We start from the raw sequence: 20,713 nt of genomic DNA, 5'->3' as shown, positions 1-20,713 counted from the left end.
AGAAAAACCTTATAAAAATCTTTATTATATTTCCTAGTTTCTTTGACGGAATGAAATGTAATTTGGTGGCAAACTTTTATTGTGGCTTTTAAAAATAATTTTAATTGGAACCTATCATTAAAAACGTATTTTATACGGCTCTCTCAGCTATAACAACTCCAGAAATACTATGCCTCTCTCTATCCTCACATCTCCGACTAAGAGAGACTACGCCTCCCTACACACACATTACAGTGACAATCTTTTCCACACTTGGTACTAACTGGCCGATGATGGCGTAAATACTGTTACCTGTAGGTGCCTGGCAAGCGCTCCCTTCCCACTCTGGAGCACACCTTCTTCCCCTACAAGCAGCAAGGCCGCCTGAGAAGGTCCAGTCTTCTCCACATTTGGTGCGTACTGGTCATATAATAGAGTAAATATTGTTACCTTTAGGTGTCTGACAGGACCACGCCCTTCTCCCAAACAGGCATCAAAGCGAAATTATTATAACAGTGACAGTCTTCGCCACGTCTGGTGCTAACTGGCCATATGAATAAATACTGTTACCTGTATGTGTCTGACAGGTTCTCCCTTCCCATCCTGGAGCACAGAGGCTTCCCAAACAGACATTAAAACCACAAGACATGGTATTATTACAATGACAATCTTCTCCACATTTGGTTGGACTCGATGCTTCACACTCTAAAATATAACGAGACGAAACTGTAAGTGTGGTAATGGGTCACAGGAAATCTTACCATAAAACTGTACTATACAGACAGTATAAATGGTAATGGGTCATATGTAGGAAACGATGCTACAACACGCAGCATAAAATATAAATGCATCAAGAGTCCAGTGTTTTGGGTTTTATTCTGTTGTCTTTTCTTCTTTTTTGGTTTCTTTTTTTTCTGGATGTCCGCCGTCAAGGGAATTCATCAGTTTTCTGATAAATCACCTGATGCAAGGCCTAGGTGAAACCACGGTATGTAAGTTCTTATGTGGCATACCTCCTGACACACAATTTAGAGGAAAATACGGGGTATCATCCATTGCCCGTGTCTGACAAATACCTCATACAAGCCTTAATATAACCAAGGGTCATCACTATTTATCCTAAACTCCCCGACTTAGATAAGATATAATTCCGAATATTCAATTCAGGATACTGTAGTCTGTATTCGGCGGGTATAGATCCCTCACCAGGAATAAACGTTCAGGTTTATGGGTGAGGCAAAACAGAGTGTAAGGAGTCAACCATTGACCATCGCCGGGTACGGTGTTCTTGACAAAAACTATTGACTTAAAATCGCGGTGGAAATGGCGAGAGTTGCATTCGATCACAAGAATTAACTGGCCAAGGGCACCCTGCCCGCTCACGCATGAGGGGTAATGATCCGGATGCGGACTTGTATCCTTTGTGGGGCTGTACAAGCAAAGAGATTCTGGTAACACTGGAATATCTTTTAGCTACATTAAATACTGTAGTGTATGAAGACAAATGTTTATCGGAAAAATCTGAGTGGTGAAGATAATGGCTCTATCATCTAAACTGAATCTATAACCTTCATTCACATACATGTGTATAGACTGAAACGCATTAAAGACGTACCAGGGGCGAAGTGGAAATGACGCTAAACCAATTCTCATTTGATGTTGGCTGTATATTACATTCACACTCAGATAAGTAAGTTACGCTCTCTTGGTGTTGACGGAAACAGGGGACTTCGCAACAATTTAAAATGGCGTCCCTGTAGTAAACTGCATTAACACGACCAGTGCATACATAGGGCTGTTTTCTGTGATAAAACGTGATACCGCCGCCTCATCGATGAGCCTGCACAAAACAATTATCAAGATAACGTTCCTCATCGCGTATACGTCCGGTGGCATTCCTGAGGTGAAATTCGTCAGAGAAGGCAACGCCATGCCAGCAACGAAGTAACCATTGTCTGTTCAGTCTTGTAATGGTACTGTGGTGACATCCGAACCTTGCTGCTATAGCCCTTGTAGTCAAGCCAACTTCACTTAAGGCAATGGCGCGCTCCCGTTCCCCAGGTGTCAATCGCGACACTGCGTCTTCAGTGCTTTTCCGCTATTACAGCCATTGTGCGGAGAGCCATTAAATACCTTCCCTTTATATCCCATTTCTTCAAACAAAATTAGTGACTGTTTTAATTGTTTGTGCCATTCAGGTGTAAAAAGGCGTTTCCCGTCCTCTACCCTGTTGCGTTTTGATGAGGACCCACACAAAGGCTATCAGAGTTGACATCATCTTTGGAGCTTCCTTACTCCAAACCATTTATCTTTCCGATGTTATTCTCAGACTATAATCATATCTTATATATTCATGTTGGTGTGTTTTTAAAGCGGTTCAGTATATATGCTAGCGGCCACAAACACTGGCATCCTTATTTCAATCAAAAAATATCCTTAAAATATCCTTATCCCCAAAATAGATCCAACAAAATGTTTACCTCGGATATGTAAATGAGTTGTACTGGTATCTAAATTTGTTTTTTCTTATCGCAGGGTTCTGAACCCGATCTTTTTATCTATAAACTGATATATTAATATAACTTTCTTTTCTAAGAAAAGGTCACCAACCAGATGCATGCCAAATCTCCTGACGTAAAGCCCACAGAGGTATTTACAAGACTTTCATCCTTACCTGGAACTATTTCCCTCACAGAAAATGCCACATGACCATTGTAAACGTCGGTTAGAGAACGTAGTCGAAAACAGCGATAGGTAAGTCATCAGTAAATAAAGGCAGGTGTACATGTATGAACAGGTGGGTGTACAGTGTAACTATACAGGCCTATGCTTTGGAAGAGTACTCTGGTTCGTCAAAAGATGTCAATGTGTTTTGAAAGTGTGCAGTCCTGTAACTGTCAAAATGAATGTCTGCACTTACCTATCTGACAGTCAGTGCTTGTCCATCCGTCCTGACAGCCTCCCTCACAAAACCCTCCTCCACATCTCATCCTGTCCACACAGTGACATTCCCCTCCACATTTAGTCCTTGATGTTGAGTTACAGACTAAAACATAAATAGTTCCACAACTTAAGGGATATTTTTGTACGTGCATACTGTATGTAAATGGATTTAAACTTCATAGCCAGGTGAAAATGTACTCAAAGTCAATCGCACGTAAAGGACTTATAAATTGTCCGAGGCTGATGAGGAAGTATTGGCCCTATTACAACATAATTCCCAGTACATACATATATACAGGTAAGTATATGGTAACATGTAAGTATACGGTAACTTGTAAGTATACGGTAACGTGTAAGTGTATGGTAACATGTAAGAATACGGTAACATGTAAGTATACGGTAACGTGTAGGTACTGACGAAGGTTATAAGGCGGTCATATAAGCCAAGCATTCAGGTGCCCTATTGGCTTTCCTCGGCCAGTCCGGCCAGTAACTCTAAAATTCTCGTTTACAGACTATGCTCCAATATTACAAATCTCGCGTGATAACGCGTGGAAAACAGACAGTGCACCTAGCTACGGCCAGGGTAGCTATAATGTGAACGTTGTTATAAGAGTGGTGAAACACAATACAGATCTAGTGGACGTAACAAATTCTTAGAGTGGTGATCACAGCAACCTGTGTCACATGATTTGACTGCCATTTAAATTTAAAGCATTTATATGAAAGCCCTTTAAGAATCTTCTTCTCCAGAACCACAGAATCGAGTTTCCTCAAATTTGGAACATGTGACTATAGTTGGATGGCAATTAAACTTCTTAATATGAATCCCTTTCGCTTTGTAAATTAGACTTGGCTGGCGAATGAGAATGGCGCAAAATTACTTCAACTGTAAACACGGCACACTTGGATCGAACAGAAACATTTCTGAGACCTCCTTGGCCTACGGATTATGAATTTCAAAGAATTGTTCCTGTTCAAGTTGTGATTTTCGCGTAATCGCCAAAAAACTTTTTAAAATGTAACATGCGGGCTTGGCGTGATTATAATATAAATACATCTCGACAAACCAATTATTTTGTGTTAATGGTGACTCGGATTATCAGATCAGCTTTGAAAATAACATTGATACAAGTTACGCCCGACTAACAACTAACGAAAAAGTCTTTTTAAAGCAAAATAGTAGAAATGAAAACACACCATTTCTTTTCTGTCTTAAAAAATGCGGCCAATATTGTTATTAATAAGTAAAGCATTATAGACACACATATGCACGCACACACATGTACATAAACTTTAACAAATATTATGTTTGGTCGACTGTTAGAAAAACCGTAAAACAGCGTAAATGTTTCATATTTGAGACATTGGAAACACAGCTTGAGTGAGCATTTACTTGTTTATTTGATTGGTGTTTTACACAGTACTCACATATTTCACTTGTATGACGGCAGTCAGCACTATGGTGGGAGGAAACCGGTCAGAGCCCAGGAGAAACCCACAACTATCCACAGGTTACTGACAGACCTTCAAACGTACGGCCGGCAAGGAAACCAACATAAGCTGGACTTCAGTCATAGCGACCGCACTTGTGGGAAGCTTCTGGGTCATTGCGCCAAACTGGCGTGCTAACCCTTCGGCCAAGAAGCCCCGCCTTGAGAGAAAGTTTTCCTCTCTCAGAAAACTTTGTTTTAGTGGTTACGAAAAGTAAGGTACCAACAAAAAAAACCATCTCATATTTACCTGTTGTTGGCTGACAGTCTGGTCCTGTAAAGCCAGGATTACAGAGTCCTGTACATGTCCCAGACGTCTTGTCACAGGCGTATGATGGTCTGTTTGGACAGTTACAGGTGTTCCGACACGTTTTTCCGTATCTACCAACTGGACACGTGACTGTATCAGGTTGACAGTCTGGTCCAGTATAGCCGGGGTTACACTGTCCTGTACATGCCCCGGTCATCTTGTCACAGATGACTGATTGTCTGTTCGGACAGTTACAGGTGTTCTGACACGTTTGTCCGTAACTACCAACTGGACACGTGACTGTATCAGGTTGACAGTCTGGTCCAGTATAGCCGGGGTTACACGGTCCTGTACACGCTCCAGTCGTCTTCTCACAGGCGGTTGACTGTCTGTTCGGACAATTACAGGTGTTCTGACACGTTTGTCCGTATCTACCAACTGGACACGTGGTTGTATCAGGTTGACAGTCTGGTCCAGTATAGCCGGGGTTACACTGTCCTGTACATGCCCCAGTCGTCTTGTCACAGGCGGTTGATGGTCTGTTCGGACAGTTACAGATGTTCTGACACGTTTGTCCGTATCTACCAACTGGACACGTGGTTGTATCAGGTTGACAGTCTGGTCCAGTATAGCCGGGGTTACACGGTCCTGTACACGCCCCAGTCATCTTCTCACAGGCGGTTGACTGTCTGTTCGGACAGTTACAGATGTTCTGACACGTCTGTCCGTATCTACCAACTGGACACGTGGTTGTATCAGGTTGACAGCCTGGTCCAGTATAGCCAGGGTTACACTGTCCTGTACATGCCCCAGTCGTCTTCTCACAGGCGGTTGACTGTCTGTTCGGACAGTTACAGGTGATCTGACACATTTGTCCGTATCTACCAACTGGACACGTGACTGTATCAGGTTGACAGTCTGGTCCAGTATAGCCGGGGTTACACTGTCGCGTACACGCCCCAGTCATCTTCTCACAGGCGGTTGACTGTCTGTTCGGACAGTTACAGGTGTTCTGACACGTTTGTCCGTATCTACCAACTGGACACGTGACTGTATCAGGTTGACAGTCTGGTCCAGTATAGCCGGGGTTACACTGTCCTGTACATGCCCCAGTCGTCTTGTCACAGGCGGTTGACTGTCTGTTCGGACAGTTACAGGTGTTCTGACACGTTTGTCCGTATCTACCAATTGGACACGTGACTGTATCACGTTGACAGTCTGGTCCAGTATAGCCGGGGTTACACTGTCCTGTACACGCCCCAGTCGTCTTGTCACAGGCGCTTGACTGTCTGTTCGGACAGTTACAGGTGTTCTGACATGTTTGTCCGTATCTGCCAACTGGACACGTGACTGTATCAGGTTGACAGTCTGGTCCAGTATAGCCGGGGTTACACGGTCCTGTACACGCCCCAGTCGTCTTCTCACAGATGGTTGATTGTCTGTTCGGACAGTTACAGGTGTTCTGACACGTTTGTCCGTATCTACCAATTGGACACGTGACTGTATCACGTTGACAGTCCTGTCCAGTATAGCCGGGGTTACACGGTCCTGTACACGCCCCAGTCGTCTTCTCACAGATGGTTGACTGTCTGTTGGGACAGTTACAGGTGTTCTGACATCTGTCTCCGTATTTACCTTCCGGACACTGTCCTGTAAAAGATTTGAAAAAAGCAATACATACTGAATTTTACAAAATGTAAACCTTCCATGAGCGAAATTATAGCATTCAGTGTGAACAGGAATATTAATTCTTGCATGTCTGTTTCATTCAATGTCAATGAAAACAGAAAGACTAAATCTAATTATCATTTTGTTTGATCACGAGACTCAAGAGAACGAAACCACGTGTGAGCCGAGCGTTACTCCAGAATGAGAAGGAAACATACTGACGCTGCTCCTTTTAAGTTTACTAATACTATTTTTTGAGGAATTTAATCTAGCCTTAATTAGAATACTTTGTTAGCATATTGATAAAACTGGGTGAGGACTTTGAGACGTGGGTCAACAAAAAGAAAAGCTGTACCCTGGAAATGCCACTTGAGCCAAAACAACGTAAGCTGGAGTTCATCAACTTAATTAATATCTAATTAATATTTTTGCAAAATACAAATTAGGTATGTAAGGTCAATATGGGGAACCATATCATCCAGGATAGTGATACAAAGGTATCTGAGGCAGATATTTAAAAAAAAAAGCCTCTTTCTCTCTGAAGTAAGCAATCTATATATTTTGTACAGATCAATGTTAAGAGCTTTGACTGTGATAGAAATGTGTCAACATAAAGTATGCTAGTCGCGAACACCTTTATTTCTAGTTTCCAAAGCTTGCAGTCAAATGATCTCTTTCCTCTATTTTTTCTTTCAATGCTTACTTCAGTTCCAATGGTGCTTTCACTTTAAATTCAATTTATTTTTGCTGAATCCAAATGTTGTAGCATTAAGTATTAAGAAGTATTAAGCCGAGAGTTATTCCAGACTGAGACGAGAACATACTGACACAGGCGTACCAACAATATCTTCTCATGAATTTAATCTGGCGTTTTTTAGAATACATTGTTAGCATATTGATAAGAATGAGTGAGGAATTCAAGATGTGGGTCAAAAAAAAAGAACAATTATACCCTGGAAATGTCACCAGAGCCGAAACAACCTCAGCTGGAGTTCATCTACTTAATCAAGGTTTTACACAAAATACAAATTAGGTATGTAAGGTCAAGGTGGAGAACCATATCATCCAGGATAGTGATCCAGGAGCCTCTCAGCAATGCGGTCGCTGTGAGTTCAAGTCCAGCTCATGCTGGCTTCCTCACCGGCCGTAAGTGGGAAGGTCTTGCAGCAACCTGCGGATGGTCGTGGGTTTCCCCCGGGCTATGCCCGGTTTCCACCCACCATACTGCTGTTCGCCGTCGTATGAGTGAAATATCCGTGAGTATGGTGTAAAACATCAATCAAATAAATAAATAAACAGTGTAAATCTACACGCCGTTCAGTGGCCCAGGGGTTGGACTCTACAAGCTGTATATTTTTCTTTCGGTCCGTCATGAAAGACGTCAATATTTATAAGGCACAGCTATCACTAAGACGTTCCGGCTAAGAAGTGTGGCATTCGGGTCATTTATATACTTGTTGTGGTGAGCATTGTATACATACTTAGACCTTTAACTGGCTACAGGGACAGCATACAATGTATTCTACACGTATTATTACAAACTGGCTACAGGGACAGCATAGCATGTATTCTACGCGCATTATTACAAAGAGGCAAAAGGTGCTTACGAGTGAACATGTACATGTTCCCTAAACTTACATCGTTATCAACTCAAAGGAATAACAGAATAAAAATTTTTACACAAGCAGTGCTTCAAATGAATGAAAAAACTTACAAGAATGTAGAAAAGGCATGTAGTTTTATGTTTCAATTAATGTATTGTACGGTGTATACATTCATGATGCCTTGGTATATTGGCCTTTGGAAACTCAAACATGTACCGCGATTTTGGCCTGTGGAAATTTGTACATGTAATGCTACAATGGCCTGGAGTGTAGGACCAATCAGGTTCGGCATACACGAGGGGCCTTTTTCCGCTAACAAATGTGTTCAGCCTGGATTTTGATTATACCTATATTATCATTATGTTCACAAATATTATCACAATTCAGATTAATGGCTGCTGTTTGAATATAAACAACAAAGCTACATTCAAATAATTTATTAGACATATATCACAGTCTTATTTTGAACATTGTTCTGCCAAGACAATATATACCAAGTTTTGGTTCCAAATACCTACCATACAAAAATAGTTTAAATACCCTTTCCTCTTGAAAGAAAAACCTGGAAAAAAAACAGGTGCAAATACATTTTCACGCTCTTTCTCTAACGCTGGCATCATTTTTCACGTTTTCTTCTCCTTTAACTAGAATCAGTGGCCAGTCGTCCTCAGTCGTAGTTTCTGACAGTGTCAGAAATCTGTGAGTGCTTCCAGCTGAATTAAGTCGCATTGTTTCCCTGTATCACCCTCAGTGTTTAGGAAGTAAGGATTACAGCCAGTCACAGTCAAAATGGCAACAGCAGAAAGTTTGGTGTTTTGTGAAGAAACCCGAAATAAAGAAAAAGCTGCTATCAGCTGTTTTCAGTTGTTACACGTAATACAGTTCAATCCCAAAGTCGTGTTCCCATCGTTGGCTGGGTTCAAGTGCAGCTCATGCTGGCTTCCTTACCGGCCGTACGTGGGAAGGTCTGTCAACAACCTGGGGGAGCCGTGGGTTTCTCACGGGGTCTACCCGCTTTCCTCCCACCATAATGCTGACCGCCCCTCACATAAGTACGACCTAAAACACCACTCAAATAAATAAATTATTTAATTAAACTAGAGGAACAATGCGGGGGTAGCAATCTCCGGGTAAGATCAGAGGAAATTCACAAACTATCTGTGTAATCCCGGATTTGCACGTGTACCTCGCGGCTCATCGCCTTTAAAAGGAAAGCGCCTAAATTGAACCACTAGACCATGGCAAGCACCCCTAAATGAATCAATTAGAAAATCAATGAAAAAATTAAAACAATAAATAAACAAAACAAAAAATAAAATAAATTAAGATAAAATAAAATAAAAAGTAAATAAACATGGCCAGACATATAGCACATTAAAGTCAACGTGTAATCCAAAAGAACTGACATAATTTGTTACATACGCGTTAAGTGATGGTGTGATGAGGACACCATTCCTTCCTAGGAATGCGATTCAGTGGGGATCCTGTACAAGTTTATCATCGCTGTAGCTGGGTTCAGTGGGGATCCTGTACAAGTTTATCATCGCTGTAGCTGGGTTCAGTGGGGATCCTGTACAAGTTTATCATCGCTGTAGCTGGGTTCAGTGGGGATCCTGTACAAGTTTATCATCGCTGTAGCTGGGTTCAGTGGGGAACCTGTACAAGTTTATCATCGCTGTAGCTGGGTTCAGTGGGGATCCTGTACAAGTTTATTATCGCTGTAGCTGGGTTCAGTGGGGAACCTGTACAAGTTTATCATCTCTGTAGCTGGGTTCAGTGGGGAACCTGTACAAGTTTATCATCGCTGTAGCTGGGTTCAGTGGGGGTCCTGTACAAGTTTTTTCATCGCTGTAGCTGGGTTCAGTGGGGAACCTGTACAAGTTTATCATCGCTGTAGCTGGGTTCAGTGGGGATCCTGTACAAGTTTATCATCGCTGTAGCTGGATTCAGTGGGGATCCTGTACAAGTTTATCATCGTTGTAGCTGGGTTCAGTGGGGATCCTGTACAAGTTTATCATCGCTGTAGCTGGGCTCAGTGGGGATCCTGTACAAGTCTATCATCGCTGTAGCTGGGTTCAGTGGGGATCCTGTACAAGTTTATCATCGCTGTAGCTGGGTTCAGTGGGGATCCTGTACAAGTTTATCATCGCTGTAGCTGGGTTCAGTGGGGATCCGGTACAAGTTTATCATCGCTGTAGCTGGGTTCAGTGGGGATCCTGTACAAGTTTATCATCGCTGTAGCTGGGTTCAGTGGGGATCCTGTACAAGTTTATCATCGCTGTAGCTGGGTTCAGTGGGGAACCTGTACAAGTTTATTATCGCTGTAGCTGGGTTCAGTGGGCAACCTGTACAAGTTTATCATCGCTGTAGCTGGGTTCAGTGGGGATCCTGTACAAGATTATCATCGCTGTAGCTGGGTTCAGTGGGGATCCTGTACAAGATTATCATCGCTGTAGCTGGGTTCAGTGGGGAACCTGTACAAGTTTATCATCGCTGTAGCTGGGTTCAGTGGGGATCCTGTACAAGTTTATCATCGCTGTAGCTGGGTTCAGTGGGGATCCGGTACAAGTTTATCATCGCTGTAGCTGGATTCAGTGGGGAACCTGTACAAGATTATCATCGCTGTAGCTGGGTTCAGTGGGGATCCTGTACAAGTTTATCATCGCTGTAGCTGGGTTCAGTGGGGATCCGGTACAAGATTATCATCGCTGTAGCTGGGTTCAGTGGGGATCCGGTACAAGATTATTATCGCTGTAGCTGGGTTCAGTGGGGATCCTGTACAAATTTATCATCGCTGTAGCTGGGTTCAGTGGGGATCCTGTACAAGTTTATCATCGCTGTAGCTGGGTTCAGTGGGGAACCTGTACAAGTTTATCATCGCTGTAGCTGGATTCAGTGGGGATCCTGTACAAGTTTAACACTGACTTTAGCTAGGTAATATTTGTGGCTGGTGCTCAAGAAATCTAGATTAACGTCACAACCATTTAATTTAGTCTCAGGGCGGAAAATTCGTAACCGACCTACTATACATAAATATACTTCCCGCTCATATAAAAATATGACCAGAATGTCTATCTCAACGTATAAAATTAAATTATTTAAACCGTGTTAAACATTAATTTTTTTCAATAGGTCCAGTCTCTATTTGAACTGCAGTTATTAGATCGGTATATGCTACTAATTATATATGCTTTTAATTCCTTGCAAAAGAAATAGGAGTTTTATAGAAAAGTACACCTGGCTCAGCTTTTCTATTGGTGGCGGTGATGTAAAGCGAAAGGCAGAGAAGACGCTGTAAGGAGTATGGACTGAGACCAATAGGCAAGGTTGACCTTTGGAGCCCGAGAATCGCACGTAGGCATGTTTAGTCTTAGCCCCATCACTAGTGTCCTCCAGCGGAACTATTTAATCAGCTTTCATCAATAAAATTGCCTTAGAGGTTGGTTAGAATCATGTTGTACACACTTTAGATAAAGAGAATAGATTTATTTTATTTATTTCATTGGTGTTTTACGGCGTACTCAACAATATTTCACTTATACGTCAGCGGCCAGCATTATGGTGGGAGGAAACCGGGCAGAGCCCTGGAGAAACCCACGACTATCCGCAGGTTGTTAGAAGACTTTCCCACTTAGGGACGAAGAGTAAAGGTTGAGACGGATTGTTTGTGTTTTCTGATTTCACTTCCTACCTCATCACCGTGACCAAATATGACCTCAACGTTGTGAAAGATTTCTGTACATAATTTGCCATTGGTAGAAATGACCTATAGCCAAAGGTAGAGGGTGACGCATGCGCTGTAAGGAGTATGGCATGGTCACCGTCTTGTGACAGCCACGAGCAGCAAACACTGAGCGAACTGCGCAATCTTCAGTGTGCTCAAACCTACCCAAAAGTGCATTTATACATGAAAAGTTTTGTCGCATTTGTCTAAGATGGATTTACGTGTATGTGAATATCGGCAAGCCACAACCAACATCCGTAAAGCAGATAAAGCTAATTTCCTAACACATACATGAATCTTGTCTTCATTTGATGAGGTTTGTGCTATATTTCGTAATACTATATTACGTAAAATCATGTCTGAAGAGTTCGATAAACTGAATCATTAGCTTCTTTGTAATAGGCTCATAATAAAATACGTATCGTGCCTTAACCGTATGGGTTATGATGAGATATAGGCTTAATGACGCCACAGGGTAATGACGCCAAAGGGTAATGACGCCACAGGCAATGACGCCACAGGATAATAAAGCTACAGGGTACTGACACCACAGGGTAATGATGCCATAGGGCAATGACTCCACATTGTAACTTGTAGTAAATATTTTCCAAAAGAAACACTTTTTACAATCCATAGACATATAATACTTTAGACAGTAGTTCACAGTTAGCATTTAGTAGTTCAAGGGGGACCAGTTGTTATTTTGCTTAAATGTATGACAGGCTATGTCATCGTTACAACTGCACCTATACAGTTCACACTTAGAGTATAAATTACACCTAAAGGCGCCACTTGCGTGACTGCAATAAGCAGGAAATGGTACAATATCAATGGAGATATACACCCGACAGTTATCCACAGACAGAAACACCACTTGTGGTTGTAATTCGGAATTATGGGTATCAGGTGACAGCCCACATAAAGTGTCATTTTTACAAGTGTGAAGCCCGACAGTTATCCAGACAGTTTTTCGCAGGGACACCCTGCTAACTGCAAACTTCCGTCTAAAGTATTGTAGGTACTCTAAAGTCTCCTGAAATTCCATTTGATTTGGAAGTGAAATGTTTATTTATTTATTTATTTATTTATCCATACGTAATTTAAGGCCATTCCTTTCATTTTTCATTTTTTTGCACAGGTTTTTTTTTTTGCACAGGTTTTTTTTTTGCACAGGTTTATAGGTCGGGGAAATGCGGATAGGATCTGTGGGAAACCATCGCACCTCGCCAAGCACCTGACAAACTGCCTGGCCTAAACTAGACTGTCAAACTAGAAACAACTGAATTCTCCTGCAAAATTATGGGTGGATCCACTATAGCCGAAGCTTCTGCCTCCTCCCCCTTCCAACGCACATCTCGTTACTTTTCATTCCATTCCCCGAGAAACCAACTGAAAGATCGAGCATGTTTAACCAATGTTTGAGAAATTCCCTTGAGCTACTTGCATAAATCAGTTTTCGTTTGTTACATGCGTGTCCTTGACTTACAATTTTAGAATGTCTATTGGTCAAGTGAATGTGGACATCCAGTAGAAGACATTAATTCTCAATGGAGGCCATACATCGGTGTTATGTAAACGGCGTGTTAATTATTGAACTTTCAGTTTACTGTACACCATTTGTCTGAGGATTTCAGACATGTATAACTGAATAAAGGTACAACTTAGGATACACTAAAACCTACTTGTACTGAGTTCTATTTGTAATCAACAGATACACCGTTAATATACTCTAAATTCTTCGGCTTTAAATTTTGGACGATAATTCTCAGAAAAATGGCTGATGTGAAACTGCTACCAATGTAACATATGGTACAGATTACGACGCTTAATACATAACCCGTCATCTTGATTTGACATGAAGAATTTGGAAGATGCAATATATTATTACTATGACTATGATGGACTAACATTGTCGTCGCTGCTCTGGTTTTACTCTCTATGCTGTAGGTCTATCACATTGTCGTCGCTGCTCTGGTTTTACTCTCCATGCTCTACGTCTATCACATTGTCGTCGCTGCTCTGGTTTTACTGTCTATGCTGTACGTCTATCACACTGTCATCTCTGCTCTGGTTTTACTCTCCATGGTGTACGTCTATCACACTGTCGTCGCTGCTCTGGTTTTACTCTCTATGCTCTACGTCTATCACATTGTCATTGCTGCTCTGGTTTTACTCTCTATGCTGTACGCCTATCACAATGTCGTCGCTGCTCTGGTTTTACTCTCTATGCTGCACGTCCATCATTGTCGCTGCTGTGGTTTTACTGTCTATGCTGTACGCCATTAATTATGTCCATACACAACACCATACAATAAAGCTTATCAAACTATATTCTATTTGTTTTAGAGAGTCGCCTATATTAAGTTGTCTGTAAAATCAGTCATACTGGCTACCAAAATTTGCCTTTCGTAAGTGACATTTAACAACCCAAGCTCTACACATTGACATGTTGAACGTCCATATTATTACAAGGAAAATGCTGATAGAATATTTTTTGTAATTCATAATGTGTTTAATAAGTTTCGACACTAAGATCGCATTGCCTCGGGTGACGTCATAATTATTTAAAAGCACGTTGCATGCTGGACAGTTGGCGTGGACAATTTTTTCCACATATGTAAGACACATTGTAAACAGTGTGACGGCGTTCTAGAATACAGTATATTGTGACGTCATTTTAGACTTTATGTTTATCTAAATTTTCTTTCTATAACCGTTTTAAAGGTTTTAATTGTACTGTGATGTGATAATGTGGTTACGCAGAACAGTGGTCTTCGATATTTTCTTTGATTTTTCTTTTAAAATGAAAAACACACATGGAAATAGTTTTTGTACAGTGGGTATATGGGACCACCACTTGGTATATATTGTCTTTGTGTAATAATGTTATCAATGACAATGTAACACATATTTAATAAACATACTTTAGAATTTGGCCTTTTCAGTTAACAAATGTGTTCTGCCTGGATTTTGATCATATTTATATTTTTAATGTATCCATGGAAATTATAATAATTCAGATTAAATGCATGTTTTTGGATACGAACGACAAATTTACATCCAAATAAATTTATTAAACATGCATCACACGTACCAAATAGTGGTTCCAAATACCCACAATACAAATATATTTGCAAATAAGATTTCAGGATCTTTCATCTGATTTTGGCGTCATTTTTATGTTTCTGCTCCTTTAAGTAAATAAATATGAATGCCCACATATAATAAATAGGAAGTTTATTCACCGTTAGCCGCTACATTATCGGGATTATAACGTGATAAGTGATGGGGTGATGGGAACACGATTGGTACCCACGCATCCGATTCATTGAGGAGTCTGTATATACCTATAACTGCCTGTAGCTAGGTATGCACATTGTGGATAGCTGAAATTAGAACAACTATGTATATTAAAATGAAAGTCCCTTGAAGTCCCAAAGTCTGGGATAAAGCCTGGGTCGTGCCTTATAAGAGACTTTAAAATGGTACTTGCTGCTGCCTCGCTTAGCGCTCAGTACTGAGAGGCTACAACAAACAAACACGACAAGTTGACCCAGTAACAGTGTGATGTGAATGAGTACGTGTACGAGTGAAAAATTACAACGTAAAAGGCCAAACTTACATGCGTTCAAAACATGCATATAGTCTTTCAATTTTAACACAGGGTGCAGCAACACTAGGTAATCCTATAAAGGTACTCCTATAAAATGTATAATCGGTATACTGTCTGTACCCTCATTGCCACGGTCAGCATCATCCGTACCACAGTCAGCACCACCTGTGCCACGTTCAGCGACATCCGCACCACCGCCTGTACCATGAAATTTTCTTAGCCAGTAAGGCTTAATTTTAAAACTATTTTTTTTGTTAAAAGTACTGCGTTGATTAGACCTGTATGTTGCTGTGTGTTAAATTACTTGTTATGTATGTATATGGTAAGAGTTCTATCGAAAAGAAGGCCTCTACGGCAGAGGAAATTCGGGGTCAGGGGGAATACAGTCACAAGTTGGCTGTACTTACCTTGCCCGTAGCAGACCGGAATTGACGTCAGAACTACCAGGGTCAGCAGGAGTGACGCGAGCGTGGTCATCGTGTTCGGACAATCCTGTGGTATCGTCGTGTGACAGACGCAGTCAGTGAAGATTGAACTAGCAGCCCAGTTTTCAGCGTGATCAAACTTACCCTAAAGTTACCTGAGCAGGAAGTAAATATATATTCTTCTCAAACATTGGTCTTTGTGATGGTATAGCCGTCCAGCCGCATGCTGTGCTGCTTTTTGTTCCATATAAAGCGAGATGTAGACCTGTATGGGATATATTCACGGGAAAACACGATGGTGGTACAAAAGACCTACACACCTGAGAGTCAGGGCCTAAACACGTACATTCAAGTGTATATACTATATAACTCTCGTGCTGCGTATAAAATTTCAAAATAAGATTGTGACTGAGCTTTATGCACACGGGAGAATAAGTCTGATCTACATTATAGTCATTCTCACACAGGTCATTTTACAGGTATTGAGGTACATAAGCAAAAACATGTTTGAAAGGCACAACGGTGCATTGCCGTCTTGAAATACCGATGGTTAGTGGGAGGGGATGTGGTATACACATATGCAAGCTTCAGTAAACAAAAAGATAGTTGGGTATTTGGTATGTCAAATGAAAGAGACAAAATATTTATGTTTCACCACCATACATTTTCGTACAGCGCTATAATTTAGCTTAGGCTGATTAAAGTTAATATACTGCGGCACTTTAATAGATATCTTGGAGGGGTTGGGGGGGGGGGAGGGGGTCGTGATAGGGGGCTAAAGAGGCTAGGGGGGAGAGGGGGTTATGTGAAGCGTACAGTAAAAGGGCCACATTTACCGCATCAGATCGGGCTCTGTATCAACACTAATTATAGCCCAAAATTACGTCACCGTTATTACTAACTCCGCCCCTTGATATCTGCTTTGCACTATATCTCCGGTCCTGCCGTACATGGGAAGATCTGACAGCAACCTGAGGATGGTCGAGGGCTTTCCCCGGCTGTGCCCGGTTTCCTCCCATCTTAATCCTGGCCGCCGTCGTGTAAGTGAAATGTTCTTGAATACGGCGTAAAACATCAATGGAATAAATAAATAAATTATATCTCCGGCTTTCTAGCGCTGCTTGAGCTTGGCTGTGAACATGTCACATGTTAACTGTTGTGTGCCATCACTGGAGATATTAGTCTCTGCAACAGCTAGGAAGGTTCTGCATGTTTCGAAGTCTATTTTCAGACTTCAGGGACCAGATATTAGCTGTAAAACTAAGTGCTGAAAATACACAAATCTAATAATTACAGGTAACAGTAAAATTGCACAGACATATAGTTTCATTTTGTTGACTTATTTTCGTGCAATGTTTCGGCAATATGACAATAAGGTTTAGAGGAATATAAACATTTAGACAAGAGCGTAATAATTTAGTGCACATTGGTTATCAGTACAAATATTGGCGGAAAAGAAACATATATTTGAATTTTAACATGATCAATCTGCTTTTTAAAAAGCCGACAGTCTAAGCCATGATTCACAGTTAGAATGTCAGAGTGTCATTAGTCATTAATAGATCGCACGTGGGAGGGTCTTGCAGCAACCTGCGGATGGTCATGGGTTTCCCAAGGATTCTGACCGATTGCCTCCCACCATAATGCTGTATAAATATAAATGTCTAATAGATATATCTGAAAGTAAAGTTGTTCTTCTATCCAAACACATGCATTTAATCTGGATTATAATATTACTAGTGAATATATGAAAAATGTAAATAATATCAAAATCCAGGTTTAACATATTTGTTAGCTAAAAAGATCAAATTCTAGTCGAATTGTATTCATTAATCATGTGTTAAACCATCATTAATAAAATTATTACACAAAGACTATATGTACCCAAAAAATGGTCCCAAACACTCACCATACAAAAACTATTTTCAAGTGTCTTTTTCTCTTAAAGGAGAAGAAAACTTAAATATTAAACGAATATCATTGAAAAGAGAATGTATTTTCTCGCAGATACATGCCATAAAAATTCTAATATGTACCTTAAGTTGACAAACTATAAATAAAGTCAGCGTCAAAATCCGTTGTGGGCGACTTCATTTTGCCTAAGAACTAGACCTGAAGCCTTCTGTGTTAGGAGGAGAATTGCCGTCGGAAACCGCCGAAGTGCAGTACGTACATTTCCAGTAGAACTCTTCTTCCAAGAGGTTCGCGAACAGTACTGTTCGTTTTCCCCTTGACGATCGGGACATCGGAATGTTGGACGTAGGTTCCGAGTTTACGCGAACAAGCCGGCAGTTTAGCCACTCTCATTGGCTGAGAGGCAAAACATCCCCAGCATAAATTACAAGGTATTAAAGAGGCTGGGACGCGAAGGACGCAGCGATTTATGCCAGCTTTGACATTTTCAGAATTTACGTGCGTGGCGAGGGAAAATCGATAAATTATGCAGCAGGCACCACCAGACAGAAAAAACATGTGCTTTTTTCACCCTATAGTGTCATAATTGTAAGTTTTCTTCTCCTTTAAAGAAAAATCGAAAAAAATATTGCACACCACATTCACAGCTACTTTTCGGCACTCTTTCGTCTAAACTTGATGAAATGCTTTTTGTACGTTTTCTTCACCTTTAACAGACAGACATACAGACGCACATACAGACACACACACACACTCAAACACACAAACACACACACACACATACACACAGCCATACACACGAAGAGAAATACATAAAGACAGACAGACACACACACCGACAGACAGACAGATGCACAGATTGACAAAAACACACACAGATACACATATACAGACAGACAGGCAGGCAGACACACAGCGAGACAGACAGGCAGACCCCCCCCCCCCCCCCCCACACACACACACACACACACTCAAACACACTCAAACACACACACACACACACACACACACACACACACACACACACACTCATGTTAGACATATGTATGGTTCTGAGCATTAGGAAATCCAAACATATTTGCCATGTCTCATTTCAGAGATACTCCAATGGATATGTATAATATTTTGCGATTCTCCAAAAGATTGCTCCAACAAAAATTAAAGACGTTTCAGATGCAACAGAAATAAATAAATTCACATGGAATATGTAAAATTATAGGGATGAAAACAGATTTTACAACAGACTTTACTCTGTGTATAGTGACAGACAGAAATTAACATTTAGTCTTTGATAATGGAAAAAGGGAGACAATTGACAAATTGGCGGTGAAAATCTAATCTGTATTTTCTGAACTAATCAGTTTGAGACTTCAGAAGGAAGTTCTACAACATTGGTGGTTAAGGTATTTACATAGAGATTTGCAGTTAAATTAGAATGTAAATAATTCTAGGTACTTATTGTATTGAGTTCATACTGTGAGGACTGCAAAGAAAAGAAGATATAGTTTATAATAGGTTATCTGACATGTATCTACTCAATTTAGTACTTATTATCAGAAATAGTAGTTATTTAGAAGAAATATTTTAAAGCAAGTTGAGTACCTGAGACTGTTTACTCCTTGTGCATTTGTCAAGGGCCAATACCACTGCCTGGCCTAGTTTCCAAGACAACATAGGTATCTACCACTTGTATCCCAGTTTGTTCTGGGATGTTCGAATGTCATAGGCTATACTGTCCAGTTTGCCGTTTCTATTTCAGTTGAGGTGGGAAATCTGTACGTATAGACATCTTCTTACCCATAAGGGTGGCAGTAGATTTCAGGTTGCGATCTTTGTCCTTTGCATGCTCTAATTTCCTAATGATGGCTGGGGGATTGTTGTCTCGCGTTCTGGTAATATGGTGTGGTGTGGGAAGTCGATGAACGTTGACGATCGGAAAAGAGTCAGCCGATTCTCTATCCAAGTTCATGTCATCTTTCAGAAATCTCCTCATGACTTCTTCGGTAATTTCATGGTCACTGGTCTGGTCGAAATTCCGTAGAATAGGAGGTTGTATTTTCTTTCGTGAATTTCTATTACAGCTAGTTTCTTTTCGAGACCAGAAATATAAGCCTTCAGCCTAGCTTATGACAGCCTGTTGCAAGGATTTGACTTTTTCGTTCAGCAGAAGGAACCCTCGATTCAAGAGCTGGGTCAACGGAGTCTAGCATTTTTACACGTTTATTCAGATCATCAATATCGAGTTTAATTGACCGGACCCGATAGCACACTTGGTACTGCTTTTGGGAGCGGTAGATCCAGGGTCAATCCTGGGTTGAGTCACACCTAAGACGTTAAAAGAGGAAGTAGTAGCTTCCTCTATTCGCCCTTCGGCATGAAGGGAATATTGCAAGGACTGGTTGACAGGTATCAGTATAATAGCTCGGGCGGGTCGGCTTACTTGCCTTTGGCAAGGCGCCTCAGTGAAGTAGCACTAGATAAAAGAGCGGTGGAAATCTGCCCTGCAACAAGTAGGCACATTACATGCACTGTAAGTATTCCTTCTTCGTCATATGACTGAAAAAATGTTAAGTACAAGGTTCAATCACTAGCCCTCATTTACTCACTCAAGCTTAATTGATTTAATACCTCTTTCCATGAGGAACAGTTAGAGTCTTGTTCATTCCCAGTTTTAGGTTCACAAGGTCGATGTTTGTTCCCTTTTGGTTGACATGTTTTTCTGATCGATTTCCGGTACACGTGCTGTTGTTGTTGCAGATCACTTTTGATACAATTTAAGATGCCTCTAAATTTACCACGCCACAACAACATTCTCTGATTCGCCTTCTGCATTATCTATTCTACTAAGGAGAGCAGTACATTTACATTTTACTGGATATTTCAACTTCTATCCAGAAATCATCAACCGAGTTTTGTGTCAGTGCTTTAGTTATTATATCCGCTTTGATACGTTTTCTTCTTTACGACAGTCCCGTAAGGCATATTAAATTGCCGTTTGGTTTTCCGCATATTATCAGCAATAACTCCACTCCTCGGGCTGCAATTTAGAAATGCCGTTCTGGAAAGGGAATCTATACCTCCCACACAGTCAGACCGACCA

General features: G+C 41.0%; 1 protein-coding gene across 1 annotated transcript; it reads right to left on the bottom strand.

Annotated features, from left to right (window-relative positions):
* Positions 1–1,358: 1,358 nt before the first annotated feature.
* LOC135463488 (multiple epidermal growth factor-like domains protein 10) lies at positions 1,359–19,606 on the bottom strand. The gene is made up of 4 exons (XM_064740746.1): positions 19,411–19,606; positions 4,666–6,315; positions 2,900–3,025; positions 1,359–1,408 (listed from the first exon to the last, which is right to left on the bottom strand). Exons 1-4 carry the CDS (start codon positions 19,604–19,606, stop codon positions 1,359–1,361), a joined length of 2,022 nt encoding a protein of 673 aa, XP_064596816.1.
* Between the last annotated feature and the right edge of the window lie 1,107 nt (positions 19,607–20,713).

Source organism: Liolophura sinensis, chromosome 3 (genome assembly GCF_032854445.1).
Source record: "Liolophura sinensis isolate JHLJ2023 chromosome 3, CUHK_Ljap_v2, whole genome shotgun sequence".
NCBI classification, from domain to species: domain Eukaryota; kingdom Metazoa; phylum Mollusca; class Polyplacophora; order Chitonida; family Chitonidae; genus Liolophura; species Liolophura sinensis.
The sequence above is the reverse complement of the archived record's forward strand: the minus strand, read 5'-3'. Positions and strand labels throughout refer to the sequence as shown.